Source organism: Bison bison, unplaced genomic scaffold (assembly GCF_000754665.1).
Source record: "Bison bison bison isolate TAMUID 2011002044 unplaced genomic scaffold, Bison_UMD1.0 scf7180017864215, whole genome shotgun sequence".
Lineage (NCBI taxonomy): Eukaryota > Metazoa > Chordata > Mammalia > Artiodactyla > Bovidae > Bison > Bison bison.
In genome coordinates this window covers 6,904,938-6,921,717 of record NW_011494787.1, presented here as the reverse complement: position 1 = coordinate 6,921,717, position 16,780 = coordinate 6,904,938, and the positions used below count along the sequence as shown (strand labels likewise).

The 16,780-nt window shown below is 39.9% G+C and overlaps 1 protein-coding gene across 1 annotated transcript in view; it reads left to right on the top strand.

Moving 5' to 3' along the window:
- LSAMP (limbic system-associated membrane protein) overlaps window positions 1-16,780 on the top strand; it is a 713,821-nt gene that overhangs the window by 377,278 nt on the left and 319,763 nt on the right. The window contains exon 2 of the mRNA XM_010845361.1: window positions 11,484-11,716. Coding sequence (XP_010843663.1) covers window positions 11,484-11,716 — 233 coding nt within the window. The remainder of the gene's footprint in view (window positions 1-11,483; window positions 11,717-16,780) is intronic.

Below are 16,780 nucleotides of genomic sequence, written 5' to 3'. Positions count from 1 at the left end.
ACTTCAGTCGTGTCCGACTCTGTGCAACCCCATAGATGGCAGCCCAGCAGGCTCCCCCGTCCCTGGGATTCTCCAGGCAAGAACACTGGAATGGGTTGCCATTTCCTTCTCTAATGCATGAAAGTGAAAAGTGACAGTGAAGTCGCTCAGTCGTGTCCGACTCTTTGCGACCCCATGGACTGCAGCCCACCAGGCTCCTCCATCCATGGGATTTTCCAGGCAAGAGGTAGCTCGCTAGGTACTCTTAATATTTATCCCATTTAATGATCACAATATGGAGATATAGTAATTGTTTCTGTTTCGCTAAAGAAAAACACTGAAGCTTTTCAGTAAGAGTGGACCCATTTAGGGCCTGACACTGCTCTATATGTTTCAAACTAACCTTACTTAAGCATTACAACTACTCATTGAAGTAGATACTACTGTAGTTTTCATTTTACAGATGAGAAAAACCAGGCACAGAGAGGTAAGCAAATGTCCCAAGATCACAGAGTGGAGAACATGATGGAACGAAAATGCAGAGCAGGAAACTGGCTTCTCAGCCTAAACCTGTTTTCTGTGTCACTAAGTAACTTGCCTAAAGCTACTATACTACAGAACCCGTGGCTTTTCCACCCTACCAGTGACAAGAAAATGGGGAATCTTGAATTATTGTATGATTAAGGTGGTGATTTATTTTCTAAAGGGACCAGGATTCTTCAAATGAACCAAGAGGAGCTATTTCTAACCATATATAAATATTCCTGGGACTGATCCAAACTCCACTTGTGACTGGGATAGAAATCAGTTTTCTCCTGGTCTCAATCTCAGATTTTCTTTTCAAAATTTTTGTCTTCCTCTTTTTCATTTTTTATGTAAATGTAGAGAGACACTGTTGATGTGACAACCAGAGGAACACAGGTTGTTCTAGAACTGACTGTGGAGCTGTACTCAACTCTTAATTTGGTGGTTCTGCTCCTTCTCTGCTTGCCCTTCTCCTCACCTGTACCACCTTCATGTAATATGTATTTATGCTCCTTTAAGAATATGAACCTGAAAATAGAGCAATATACACATATATATGCATACGTGAGAATGTACTCATGGCTGGACCAGATGCTCCCTAGTGATAGTAAGAGACAGAAAGCATGTCTAGGGAGGACTTTTTACTGCTCTGGGGATGGCAGACTGGCCTGGCTTTACTGTTTGCCACTGTGGATATTTTTTTTTTCTTTTGTTCTCATGGATGATAATCATCCTAATAGATAATAACTCAGTTGCAGAAAGGATGCTTTGTTAGTATGCTGCTGCTGCTGCTGAGTTGCTTCAGTCATGTCCAACTCTGTGCAACCCCATAGACAGCAGCCCACCAGGCTCCCCCGTCCCTGGGATTCTCCAGGCAAGAACACTTAGCACATGCAAATAACTAATGTAAATTGAGACTGTAAAGAAAGGCATTATTGATTTTATGTATTTAGTAGATACCATTCTATAAAGAGAGAAAGTTGTTGAATGATTTGTATAAATCATTATTTTCCTTATGCTGCTGCTGCTGCTGCTAAATCGCTTCAGTCGTGTCCAACTCTGTGCGACCCCATAGATGGCAGCCCACCAGACTCCCCCGTCCCATAGTCATCCCTATATATGACCATTTCCTTTTTATCTACCATATGTTACCATGGTAAAGTATAAGCATAGATATTGTTTTACATCTTATGAAATATTTCCAGGTACATCACATCATTTTATTCATAGAGCTACTGTAAGACTGCTTCCGAGAGGTCAGGGAAAGTATCATGAACTTCATTTTACTTATGAAAAAACTAAGATACAGAAAGTCTAAATGACTCACCTGTTTGGCAATAGGAAATAGACTGAAGGTCAGAACTTAAATCAGTTATCTTCAGGAACTAAACAGTGCATGTCTTTTACCCTCATACTCCATCGCTAGTAGGCAGATTCCTGAATCACTGTGACCAGCAATAGGTTCACCTGAATCAGATTCCTGTGGTTTACTGCCTCTGTATTCTCATCCTTTTGAGCATCCATCACTACTGTGTGTGCATATACATATGTGCGTGCAGGGACTTGTGCATGAATGTGTACAGAGAACCTATGGGGGAGGAGATGATCCTATCATGTAAATGTTGTCATTGTTCGTTGGTGTCATTCAATGGTTCAATGGTGTCATTGTTAATTGGACTAAAAATTCAGGATGAATCAAGGACAATAAACTGTCATAAATCTAGATCAGTTTCTACCTAAAGAATATCAAGTTTAATAGAGCAGATATGCACAGGAAAAATAGAATGTGCAGGCAGTGGTCAAGCCAGAAGTCAAGACTGGAAAGAAGTAGAGATGGGAGTAAGGCAGCTAGAAAACTGAAGCTTCTTGTCACAGGCAAGGGAAGCAGGAGTGACTGAAGGTCAGCAATGAATCACCACAATTCTCTTATTTCTTTCTGAGTTTAATCTTGTGTGTACGTGTGGTCAGTTGCTCAGTCATGTCCGACCCCTTGTGACCCTGTGGACTCTAGCCCGCCAGGCTATTCTGTCCATGGGATTTTTCAGACAGGAATACTTGAGTGGGTTGCCATTTCCTCCTCTAGGGGATCTGCCTGACCCAAGGATCAAACTCGTGTCTCTTGCACTGCTGGTGTATTCTTTACCCACTGAGAGTTTAATCTTAGAATATGGTAATAAAGCAGAGATGATCCAAAATGTTTAATAACTCAAAATTCTTTAAATTTGGCTTTTAACCGATTTAGTATTTTTAAAAATGTGTTTGTATATGTGTTGCTAGATTTCATTATACTAATAGGATAAAATCAGACTAATGACTTTTTATTTGCATATTTATTTTGATTTATTGGCTGTGCCAGGTCTTATTTGTGGCATTTGGGATCTTTAGCTGGGGCATGTGGAATTTTTAGTTGCACCATGCAAACTCTTAGTTGCTGCAGGTGGGATTTTTAATAATTCCCTGACCAGGGATCAAACCCAGGCCCCTTCTATTGGTAGCACAGAATCTTAGCCACTGGACCACCAGGAAAGTCCCAGAGTAATGACTTTTGACACAGGAGAATTTGGGATATTTCTGATACTTTATTGCCTCTGCTTAGAGCATTTGCTAATGGCACGCTATAATGCTGAGAATGAACCAGATGAATTTCCAGACCAAGTGTCTTTCTTTCTAGTGGAAAATGAGATAATTTCGTTGCTTCATTAAGGGTTTCATTTGTAGGGTTAAAGTTATAAAGCAGAAGGCATCAAAATAAAGGACTAACACATTCCTAAAGACTTCCCATCCGTATCTGGAATCATCCCACATCTTGTAAAAGAGAAAAACATTACAGATGTGAAAAAAATGGTAGAAGTTAATTTTTAAAAAATAGTTCTTCTATGAATAAAGGCTATTTCCTTAAAAAGTCAAATTTGCCCTGACTGAATTGATTCTCCCTTACCTGTCCTAAGTATTACTGACCCATTTAAAAACAAACAAACAAACACTGAGGTCAAATGATTTCTCCAGCATTAATTTAGGAAGGAACTAAGTTATAGCTTTCTCTTGTACTATCAGCAATGTACAAGATTACACTGTTGTATAATTAAGACTCTAAAATACAAAGCAGCATGATTCCTTAACTATTACCTTATAACCAGAGTATCACTACTCTTCATTGTAGTGTCTCTGTCACAAATGTGACTTATAATTCAAGGGCTTTGCCGGTGGCAATTAAATGCTTATAAATTTAGGAGTATATGCTTATGAAAGGCAATGGCACCCCACTCCTGTACTCTTGCCTGGAAAATCCCATGGGTGGAGGAGCCTGGTGGGCTGCAGTCCATGGGGTTGCTAAGAGTCAGACCCGACTGAGCGACTTCTCTTTCACTTTTCCCTTTCATGCACTGGAGAAGGAAATGGCAACCCACTCCACTGTTCTTGCCTGGAGAATCCCAGGGACGGGGGAGCCTGGTGGGCTGCCGTCTGTGGGGTCGCACAGAGTCAGACACGACTGAAGCTACTTGGCAGCAGCAGTAGCAGCTTATGAAAAAAAAACAGCATTGCCCTGTAGATGTTTGACTTATGCTCCCAGATCTTTAAACCAAGGGACCAAGGTCTAACTCAACTTTTTCAACTTCAGCCCTGCCAACATTTCACTTGGGATTTGTCTTTGTTGTTGGGGTATCCTTTACATTGTAGGAGATTCAGCAGCATTCTTGGCCTCTACCCACCAGATACCAGAAACAGCCTCCTCTTTCCAATTGTGATATTCAAAAAAATGTCTTCAGATGTTACCAAATATCATCTGGAAGCACAAATTGCCCCTGCTTAAAAACCACTCATCTCACTGTTCTTTCTTAATCTAAGAAACAAATCTCTCTCACCCATCCAGCTACACTTTCCCCAGTCTGTATAATTAAAAAGTATGAAGGCAGATAACTGGTGTGAAACTAAGTAAAATATATTTATTTGTTATTGTAGAATAAATACCAAATTATAGTCTTCAAAAGTAAAGTCTGGATAAATATAAATACTAACTCGGTCCATTTATAGCAGCCAGTAATGTTTATTAGAAATGAGCTGTGTCTAGTAGCAACTGAGCAGGCTTAATATCTGTTAGATGTGTATCACTTACATCAAGGATGTACTGTCAGTAAATATGTTATTAAGCCATCTATTGGTTCAAACCAAATTTAGCATTTCTTTCTGCCTCCAATTAAATTCTTTGTTTTGGAAGTGTAATCCCCAGACTTGATGCAGTATGAGTAGAATTGTCAATGTACCTATTTATGTACCTGCGCGTAATATACTTGGTGTAACGTACTTACAGAGATCCAATGCTTGAGAATTTTTATGGGTAAATTGATTTTTTGTGACAGTTTTATGGATTCAGACATGCTGAACAGGGAAGTTGGAAATGTGTTTGCTTCCCTTTCTTTTTATTTTTTTAAAGCTGATTTGAAAAAAAAAATCATAGGTTCATAGTTAAGGTAAGTAATAATGTGAAATTTGTGGGTTCGTGGTTAATGTGGGCAACTCACTAAATGTTTATCTAGTGCTTTATACTTCTTTTCACTGTTTTTAATGTGTGATATAGATTATTTAATTCCCGGGAATGATTTTTCTTCATTGATAACAATTATTTCTCTCTTGATTTCACGTTAATTCCATACTGAGTAATTCTCTTTAAATTTTCCCTATGTATCTGAAAATTTTAATTATTAGTTAAGAAAAGTTAAAATAGTTACCATCTATACTGTACCTATTAAATAATTAACTAATATTTGATAATTGATCTAATAGCAGTTTGTTAAATTCAGTTTATTTATTCCACATTTTAGCGAGTGCCTACTGTGTACATGGTGGGTTATTCTGTTGGCCCCATGAAGGTTCAGTTCCATAGGTGACTTCTTGAGGGTCACTCTCATTAATAAGCTTATGAGGAAAGATAAGTACAGATAACTCAAATACATTGGGGAGTAATAAGAAGGAGCCAAGTAAAAGGATGGGGTGCTAATCAAGATTTCCTGGAAAGGCGACACTTTGTATTATATCCTCATGGCCTCAGCCACCTGCCAGAAATCCCACCCAGAGTGGAGGGTCAGTCCCTGCCCTCTCTTCTTGGGACCAACACTTACTGTCTTTACCATGCAGTCCTTTCTAAATCCTGGAATGATTTGTGTATCCTAAGCTTTTAAAGGAAACATTCTATTAAATCCAAACAACACATAACACAGATTTGAAAAATCTGTCTCTTTGTTCTTTCCCTGCTTTGGCCAGAGCCGATTTAGAAGATGAAGTGCCTAGGTATTTATTTTTGAACTAGATTGGTACTGAAGCAGCATTCTGGGTGGGGGATCATTTATTGCCATATTACAATGGTATGGCATGAGAACACTCACTCCACAGGCATGCCTAATAGACATTTAAGCCACTTAACTTCAGATGCAAGGTTATGATGCTTACTGGCCAGTCAGCACTTGCTGGGACCCAGCGCTCTCTTTAATTGGCATTTCCTCATTTCCCAATAGCTAGGCATCTGTGACTATCCTATGTGACCGGTTATTTTCATTTAACAAACAAAACTTCTACACTTTTCTGTAGTTGAGACTATTACTTTGACTTTGATCGTCTTTTCTCTTATATGCACTTCTTATGGTTTAAAATAGTTGCCACTTTAAATCAAGATTTAAACGTTCTTAATGTTAAATTAACTCTAAAATTATGATTTTTTTTGCTCATTTTTCATTGTGAATGTTTTAGCCATGTTGTAGAAAGATTATTTTCTAGTTTATAAAGTCAACACACTTACTCTGAACCATTAGCTGCATAAAAGAAGAACCCTTAAATATCTGGAGGAGTCTCAATTTCCTTTTTAAAAATGCTACATTGTGCTCTGGTGTGTGGAGTTGGCTAATCATATTGATGAGTGAAAAGTGTGAGTGTATGTGTGTATGTATGTATTCTAGTGTTCCTTTCACTTATTTGGAAGTAAAGGAGAAATTATGAAAAATAAATCTGAATAAAACACAATATACAAATAAAATACCATGTGGACCGTCACAGCAGAATTTCCACATAACTTTGTATTGTTTCGGTAGATGCATTTTTATGGGTCTGGCAATTTTGCTGAAATAGTCAATTACTTCTTTAGGTAAGATAGATCTGAACTCTCTCAGAGAATAATTTGGAGTAATGATGTATGTGCTAATTTTAACTTTTCCGCAGAAAAAAAAAATTGCTAAAGTGTCCAAAGGACCCAAAAGATTCCACTTAGAAACTCTGCCTTTCACTAATAATGAAATTCGAGCAGTTCATTAGTGGATGCTGTAAGGGCTCGGGATGGGAGGAGTGGAATATAGGTAACCATATATCCTCTTTCAGCATATGTGACACTGCTGGTTCATATGACGGGCATGTACCAAGGTCTGTTTCATACCATATTAGTGCTTGGAGGTACCCTAATGAATAAGACAAAATATATATGTATTGTTGTTGTCCCTCAGCCCTGTCTGACTCTTTGTGACCCCATGGACTGCAGCATGCTAGACTTCTCTGACCTTCACATCCCCCAGAGTTTGCTCAAACTCATGTCCATTGAGTTGGTGATGCCATCCAACCATCTCATCCTCTGTCATCCCCTTCTCCTCCTGCCTTCAATGTTTCCCAGCTCAGAGTCTTTTCCAGTGAGTTGGCTCTTCGCATCAGATGGCCAAAATATTGGACTTCAGCTGCAGTGTCAGTTCTTCCAATAAATATTCAGGTTTGATTTCCTTTACAATTGACTAGTTTGATCTCCGGAGAAGGCAATGGCAACCCACTCCAGTACTGTTGCCAGGAAAATCCCATGGATGGAGGAGCCTGGTAGGCTGCAGTCCATGGGGTCGCTAAGAGTCAGACACGATTGAGCAATGTCACTTTCACTTTCTACTTTCATGCATTGGAGAAGGAAATGGCAACCCACTCCAGTGTTATTGTCTGGAGAATCCCATGGACCGAGAAGCCTGGTGGGCTGCAGTCCATGGGGTCACAGAGTCGGACACGACTGAAACGACTTAGCAGCAGCAGCAGCAGCAGTTTGATCTCCTTGCTATCCAAGGGACTCTCAAGAGTCTTCTCCAACACCAGAGTTCAAAGCATCAATTCTTTGATGCTTAGCCTTATTTATGGTCCAACTCTCACAACCATACATAACTACTAGAAAAACCATAGCTTTGACTATAAGGGACCTTTGTTGGCAGTGATGTCTCTGCTTTTGAATATGCTGTCTAGGTTTATCATGGGTTTTCTTCCAAGAAGCAAGTGTCTTTTAATTTTGTGGCTGGAGTCACCATCTGCAGTGATTTTGGAGCCCAAGAAAATAAAGTCTGTCACTGTTTCCATTGTTTCCCCATCTATTTGACATAAAGTATGGGACCGGATGCCATAATCTTTGTTTTTTTAATGTTGAGTTTTAAAAGCCAGTTTTTTCGCTCTCCTCTTTCACTTTCATTGAGAAGCTCTTTAGTTCCTCTTTGTTTTCTACCATAAGGGTGGTTTCATCTACATATCTGAGGTTATTGATATTTTTCCCTGCAATCTTGATTCCAGATTGTGCTTCATCCAGCCCAGCATTTTGCATGCTGTACTCTGCATATAAGTTAAATAAGCAGGGTAACAATATACAGCCTTGATGTACTCTTTTCCCAATTTGGAACCAGTTTGTTGTTCCATGTCCGGTTATAACTGTGGCTTCTTGACCTGCATACAGGTTTCTCAGGAGGCGGGTAAGATGGTCCAGTATTCCCGTCTCTTTAAGAATTTTTCACAGTTTATTGTGATCCACACAAAGGATTTAGCATAGTCAGTGAAGCAGAAGTAGATGTTTTTTTTCTGGAATTTTCTTGTTTTTTCTATGACCCAATGGATGTTGGCAATTTGATCTCTGGTTCCTCTGTCTTTTCTAAATCCAGCTTGTATATCTGGAAGTTCTCAGTTCAGGTACTGTTGAAGCCTAGCATGAAAGATTTTGAGCATTCCTTTGCTAGCATGTGAAATGAGTGCAATTGTGTGGTAGTTTGAACATTCTTTGGCATTAACCTTCTTTGGGATTGGAATGAAAACTGACCTTTCCCAGTCCTGTGGCCACTAGTGAGTTTTCCAAATGTGCTGGCATAGTGATTGCAGCACTTTCACAGCATCATCTTTTAGAATTTGAAATAGCTCAGCTGGAACTCCATAACCTCCACTAGCTTTGTTTGTAGTGATGCTTCCTAAGGCCCACTTGACTTTGCACTCCAAGATGTCTGGCTCTAGTTGAGTGATTACACCATCATGGTTATCCAGGTCATTAAGATCTTTTTTGTATAGATCAGTGTATTCTTGTCACCTCTTCTTAATATCTTCTGCTTCTGTTAGGTCCATACCATTTCTTTATTTATAGTTTTATATATGTATTTTCTCAAGATAAACATATTCTAGTCTTCCTCCAGGCTAAACACCATTTAAGGTACACCTCTATGCTATAACATACTGGTTACTACTGTGTTGGGCTGTGTAGATGATGAAAGCAACCCAATAATAAATGTGATAGAAAATTAAAATGCTTTGGTAAAGAGAAATTTCCATTATTCTCAGTAGAAAAGAAAAACACAGGAGACCTACATCAGCAACTTTATTACTGATCTAGAGGAAGATAGCAAATAATCTATTAATTGGTTCATAACTAATTCTAAGTTGAGAATTGCTACAAATGCCACCAAGGACAGAGACATGGTACCACCAAGGAATGGAAGAGGGAAAGTAAAATTGAGTCAGGAGAGAAGCAAGTAGCATTCATGAAGTTAGCCTTGCCCTCCCCTTTAGAAGAGTCTTAAATTATCAAGCATAATTGATCTCAATAATATCTGCGTGGCAGAGAAACATATATTGGAGCTACTAAATGGTACTTTAATCCACATGTGTTCTGTGCTCAGTCGCTTCATTAATTTCTGACTCGTTGCAACGCTATGGACTGTAGTCTGTCAGGCTCCTCTGTCCATGGGATTTTACCAGGCAAGAATACTGAAATGGGTTGTCATGCTCTCCTCAAAGGAATCTTCCTGATCCAGGGATTGAACCCACATCTCCAGTGGCTCCTGCATTGCAGGTGGATTCTTTACCACTGAGCCACCAGGGAAGCCCTTAATCTACCTATGTTTCTGAAAATAAATAAGCGAAGAGGAAAAGAAAAACCTTTATATCATGCACTCATGTAATTAAATGAAATCTCATTTTTACTAAAATTTGAAATTTACCCCAAAATAATAGGATGAGAATGATTTTTGTACCATAAGTGAGTTATTTTTAAAAGATTCCACATTCCTCCTTCTTTTAGAAGAGATGAATTGGACTCTGTATCTTTATGTAGTTACACCTGTGAATAGTGTATCAGCTTCCTGTCCACACATGGCTGTTTGGACCAGATAGAAAATCTGGATTGGACCTAGTTTGGAAAATACAGGGGAACATGGCATTTTATTGTTCTGCTGTCATGATCCTGGCTTCTTCTGTCCGTCCCTCATGCCCCAGAGTACTGAGCATCTGGCTCTGCAGCTGTGAACAGAGTCTGAGACCACCTCCCTGTGGGGCAGACATAAATCTTGCCAAAGATATAGAAGATTTTTGGCTTGACTTTTCCGTTTCCAGATTCTTGCTGCAATTGGAGTATGATTTTCTCCATTAAACCCTTTTAGGTTTCTAAAATAAGTAGTTATTCAAATCAATATTTTTTCCCTTCATATTCCTTGGAATAATTAGTTTTTCATCTACTAGAAAAGATTGAATTCATTCTATTGTGCTAGAAATGCTGGTAGCAAGCTGTCTTCCCAGCCTACAACCTGCTGCCCTTCAAAAGGTGGAACCAGACTTAGGCAAGATGATACGAGCTTTGATTTTGTTTACAATACCTATCTACTTACCCCTAGACCTGCTCACACACTTCTCATTCCTGGGGGTGGGCATTCCAAACTTGGAATGATCAGAAGTAAACTCTAAAATTCAGTCTAATTCCTGTTGATTCAATGGTGGGGCATAATTTGAACCCACCTTCACATAAGCCTTTAAGAAATACTAAAGAATTAGTATAGCCAACAAAGGTCCATCTAGTCAAAACAATGGTTATTCCAGTAGTCGTGTATAGAAAGAGAGTCCCATACAGAGTCATGTATGTGAGAGTTGGACTATAAAGAAAGCTGAGCGCCAAAGAATTGATGCTTTTGAACTGTGGTGTTGGAGAAGACTCTTGAGAGTCCCTTGGACAGCAAGGAGATCTAACCAGTCCATCCTAAAGGAAATCAGTCCTGAATATTCATTGGAAGGACTGGTGCTGAAGCTGAAACTCCAATACTTTGGCTGCCTGATGCGAAGAAATGACTCATTGGAAAAGACCCTGATGCTGGGCAAGATTGAAGGCAGGAGGAGAAGGGGCTGACAGAGGATGAGATGGTTGGATGGCAAAACCAACTTGATGGACATGAGTTTGAGTAAGCTCCAGGAGTGGCTGATGGACAGGGAGGCCTGGTGTGCTGTAGTCCATGGAGTCGCAGAGTCAGACATGACTGAGTGATTGAACTGAACTGAACTGAATGAAAGAATACATGCAGTTCAAAACTGAGTAAATGTGTCATATTATCATTTGCCTAATTCTCAAAGTAACTTAAACAAATGCAATGACCTTTTCCTAGACAAGAAGAATATAATCCAATGGGAAGTTGATATCCATTTAACTTTGCCTGCATTACTCTCCCTGATTGTTTATTGCCCCATTGAGTGTGATATACTGACATCCATCCAGTGGATGGGGATTAGATCTTAAAGGAGAAATTATGACACTATTCGGGACTCTTAAGAAATGGCATGGCCATGATTCATCCTGCACACAGTCATTTCTTTTGATTGGCCTTGTTGAGACAAATTGTGTGAAGAATGAATGCAGATCCGGGTATAACTAAGGCTCTAATGTCATTGTTCTACTTTGCCAGGTGCGTTGTAGAAGATAAGAACTCAAAGGTGGCCTGGTTGAACCGTTCTGGTATCATTTTTGCTGGGCATGACAAGTGGTCTCTGGACCCTCGGGTTGAGCTGGAGAAACGCCATTCTCTGGAGTACAGCCTGCGAATCCAGAAGGTGGATGTCTACGATGAGGGTTCCTACACTTGTTCGGTGCAGACACAACATGAGCCGAAGACCTCCCAAGTTTACTTGATCGTGCAAGGTAAGGAGAAGATGGTAAAGGAGAGGCGGGCGGCAGAAAATAATCATGACATACAAAATACTCGAGTAATCCTTTCTGGAATAAAGGATTCGTTGTGGCAAATTCCAAATTCATTATGGCACTTTAGTATCTATTTTCTTTTTACATAGAAAAACTTTAAATGGGTATAGACTTTAAATAATAGAACTGAGGAGGATAAAGAAAAAGGAGTCTTGCCACTGTGAGTCAATAACCTTGGTGAGAATGTTTTCTCTTAACCCTGAGTGTCATAACACACAGCAAAGACCACAGCTGTCCACAGAGACACAAGAACACACAGAATGCTTGGAACCATGTGAGGTCCACTTTTCCACACTGTTGGATACTGGATGCTTTTGCTGAAGGTGTGATTTCTATCTGTCCTCAGTTTAAAGAATATCACTAATTATCTCTTTTTCTGATAGTAAATGTTATTTGGAAAAAATAAAAATTTCCAGAAGCCTTGGCATCCTCTCAGCTGGCTGGCTTTCTTTGTAGTTTGTATCTCTATTTCACGGCAAGTTATTTGTGAGCAAGTGCCATGACAAAGATCTGCAAAATCATTGGGGATAATCTGCTTCCAGATTGGGGTTTCCAAGGGCACATCTGAGTCATGGTTTTACAGGATCAAAACCTTAAATGGCATACGCAAGCCCCGAAACTATAGCTCTCTTGGGGCCCTTTCCCCATAATTGCAGAATGAGAACAAAGCTGATCATCTGTACAGTTTTATTGCAAGCAGAGTCAAACCACTAGCAGTTTCAATCCATCTAAGAGGAAGGATCTAAGTACTAACAAATATTAGGGCTGTGTTCATGTATTCTTGATTTACAATGTTATGTAAATTTAATGCAAATTAGGCATGGCCCTAGGACTCCTGTCAAGATTCCAGTGCAGTCAGTTGTATGCGAAGTTTGACTGTAGCTTCTATTAATGTGTTATGGAATTGATTATTGCAGCATTTAAATTATTGCTCTCCCAACTCCTCTGATTAATAGATTGAAACCAGAGTAAAATACATCAGAGAGTACCTGTGCAGGGGTGGTTTAGTCATGTGACCTCTATCTTGGTCCATTTGCAATGGCTGACAGCTTCATTTTACTGCTTGTAAAAGGCATGTCTGCTGACTTGCGAAGTGCCTGTCACAGCACAGCACAGAGTCTTTTCCTTGTAGTTTAGAGGACAGTGCTTGAGTTCCTTAATAAGAGACACCAGGGTTTGGATGTCAGGCAGTCCATTTAAGTGTGTAAACATAACTATAGATGTGTAAATATGTAAAAGGTTAACTTAGCAACTTCTTCAACACAGGCCTGCCCACAAGCACACACACACTTCAAAACAAAAGGAAAATTTCTACCTCATTTAATGGCAAAGAGAGGGGGGATAATTAGTTTACTTAAGGTCCCTTAGAACAGATTTTATCTAATGACCAGCAACACATTATATTGTGAAATTCCTACACAATTTTAATACCTTCACAGTCTTTAATGTTATTGGAGACTCACTAGAGACCACAGCTAGAGAATGTATATTGTCCTACAAGGAAAAAAATTGGGCAATATGAGGATTACATCCCTTGGTTTCTAGATGAGGAAACAGAAGTTAATTAGGTTTAGCTTACTTGCTCAAGGTCACACAGAGAGTTCAGGGAGTAGTTTAGAACCAAGCAGACAAGGAATCAAATTGAAGCACATTCGACTGGAATGGGAATTTTTTTGCTGTGACTTTTTACGAACTACCAAATTCCTATTTCAGAGAAGGCAATGGCAAACCACTCCAGTACTCTTGCCTGGAAAATCTCATGGATGGAGGAGCTTGGTAGGCTGCAGTCCATGGGGTCGCTAAGAGTCGGACACGACTGAGCGACTTCACTCTCACTTTTCACTTTCATGCATTGGAGAAGGAAATGGCAACCCACTCCAGTGTTCTTGCCTGGAGAATCCCAGGGACAGGGGAGACTCGTGGGCTGTTGTCTATGGGGTCACGCAGAGTCAGATACAACTGAAGTGACTTAGCAGCAGCAGCAGCAGCAGCAGCAGCAAATTCCTATTTGAGTTCTTAGTGCCAAGTGCCCAAAGCCCTTCCTCCTTTTTCCTCATTCATCTACGTACATTTTAGCTACTAACACAACAATCTTGAGAGAATTAGAGCTAGAACTAGGTCAGATCATGCTGCTTATACTTCCCTATTAAGTTATTGAGTTTAACTTAATACTAAGAGATGGAAAAGAACTATACAGTTGAGGTACTGTTTATTCATTATCTTGTTTGCTTCTAATAATGTTATTATGAAGTAGCTATTAATAACTTTATTATAAATATGAAAAAAGTTTGAAGTTCAGAAATGATAAGGAGCTGCCCAAGGCTGCCTCTTGGCTTAGGACTGGGTTTCAAACCCATATCTGTTTGATTCAAGATATTATAGTATTTTCTTTTTAACCATACTGCTTTAAAAGAAAAAATGAGCAACAAAGCTTGTTCTTGTAAGGGCGATGATGAAAGGTTGCTTCCTCCTTGAACCTGAGTTATGAAGGGAGATGTTTTGGACAGTTATATGGATGCTGGCATTTGATATCTAGCACCAGATGGCTGATTCAATTCCCCTTAGAACGTTCAACTTTGTGATTATGTCAGTGGGTCCACCCCTTTACTGCTGTTTATTCACACTGCCTCCTTCTCCTTGCCTCCATTGTACATGTTTTCACCACATCAAAGATTCTGCCTATAGGCATGTCTGCCATCCTTCTTTCCTCCAATCCCACAGCACCTTCCTTCAAAATATAAGGGTCTTTTGAATTTTTCAAGTTCTTCCTTACTCACCATACATGCTTTCTGCAAATCCCACATAACTCGTTATTAAATAAATACTGTATTCTTTTTCTTTACCCAGTGGGGAGGTCACCTTTAGCTTAAAAATGCTGTGAGATATCACTGAAGAATAGTAGTTAAGAAAGTGGGGCGTCATATCTCAGTTTTCTTTCTTGCTTTAAATCAATTTTGGGGTAACCTATTTGGGGCTTCCCTGATAGCTCAGTTGGTAAAGAATCCACCTGCAATGGAGGAGACCCTGGTTTGATTCCTGGGTCAGCAAGATCCACTTGAGAAGAGATAGGCCATCCATTCCAGTATTCTTGGGCTTCCCTTGTGGCTCAGCTGGTAAAGAATCCACCTGCAATGGGGGAGACCTAGGTTCGATCCCTGGATTGGAAAGATCCCCTGAAGAAGGGAAAGACTACCCACTCCAGTATTCTGGCCTGGAGAATTCCATGGACTGTATAGAGCGTGGAGTTGCAAAGAGTCAGACACGACTGAGTGACTTTCACTTTCACTTGATTCTTCTAAGGCCTCAGTTCAGTTCAGTCACTCAATCGTGTCCGAATCTTTGCGATCCCATGGATTTCAGCATGCCAGGCTTCCCTGTCCATCACCAACTCCTGGAGCTTGCTCAAACTCATGTCCATTGAGTCAGTGATGCCATCCAACCATCTCATCCTCTTTGGCCCCTTCTCCTCCTTGTCCAATCTTTTCCAGCATCAGGGTCTTTTCCAGTGAGTTGGCTCTTCACAGCAGGTGGCCAAAGTATTGGAGCTTCAGCTTCAGCATCAGTCCTTCCAATGAATATTCAGGACTGATTTCCTTTAGGATTGATTGTTTTGATCTCCTTGCTGTCCAAAGGACTCTCAAGAGTCATCTCCAACACCACAGTTCAAAAGCTTCAGTTCTTCGGTGCTCAGTTTTCTTTATAGTCCAATTATCACATCCATGCGTGACTACTGGAAAAACCATAGCTTTGACTGGATGGACCTTTGTTGGCAAAGTGATGTCTCTGCTTTTGAATGTGCTGTCTAGGTTTGTCATAGCTTTTCTTCCAAGGAGCCAGCATCTTTTAATTTCATAGCTGCAGTCACCGTCTTTAGTCACTCTAAAGCTTGGTTTAATTTAAAGATCACATGACCTAGGTAAGCCCCTAGCTTGTTTTCTGGAGATCATGTGTTCTCACCAAATAAGGTGATGATGGTGGTGGTGGTGGTGGTGGTGATGGTGATAATGATACTAATGATGATGATAACCACTGTGACAACAAGCAGGCTGCTGCTGCTGGAGTAACTCTCATGAGGCTCTCCTTGTCTGGGTGCTTCCCAGAGTCCAACAACACCCTCCACTTGTTGCATGAGACCCTTGAGTAGGCTCTTTCAGCTGTTATTTGGGTTCCTTCAATGTATTTTCTTCAGTTGTCCTTTCCCTTAGCATCTAGTCTTGAACTTTACTTCTTTGGGCTTCTAAAGGGCTTCTTAGACCAGCATCACCTTTAAGTTTTTAGCTACTTTTAATAAGGATGTCTGAGGACAACACGCAGCGTGTATCGACAACACATAGAGAGTTTGGTAAGCTCTATTTTTGATTGGTGGTACACCCCACTCCACAATTTCTGATTAAGTCGTTCTGGAGATCAGGCCTGATAATTTGCACTCTCACACATCCTCATACCCTAGTTACACTTCTCACATTCCCAGGTGATAGTGATGCTGCTGGTGCTGGGGCCACACTTTAAGAGCCACTACTTTAAAAATAGTATGTACATTAAGAACATCTAGGGAAATAACCCTGCATCATTTCATTCAATTTCAAATAATGCTACATCCCCTAATATTTAAACTATTCTTGGACATGAGATAGGAATAGTAGCTTGGAAAATAACTTGACTTTCATGATAACATCTTAGGTCCTCTAAGGCTTCTTACCTAGCCTAGTCCTATGGAAAGAAAATCTCTCCCTAAACTGTCCATTTCATGTATCAAAACTAAAACAAAACAAAACAAAACAAAACTGGTTGAGATATGCAAACTTCTCTAGACCTCAAAAATCTCAACTTTATAAATGTTTAAGTGTTTGTCCCCCTCACATTTCTCCTGTATTCCTCCATTTCTCCTGGAAATATATATATTCCTTTAATTAATATATATTTCCACAATGTGAATGACTTTTCAGCGTCTCCAACATTTTCTCTCCTATTTTGGTGATTATTTTTCAGAGAGAAAGTAAGTTT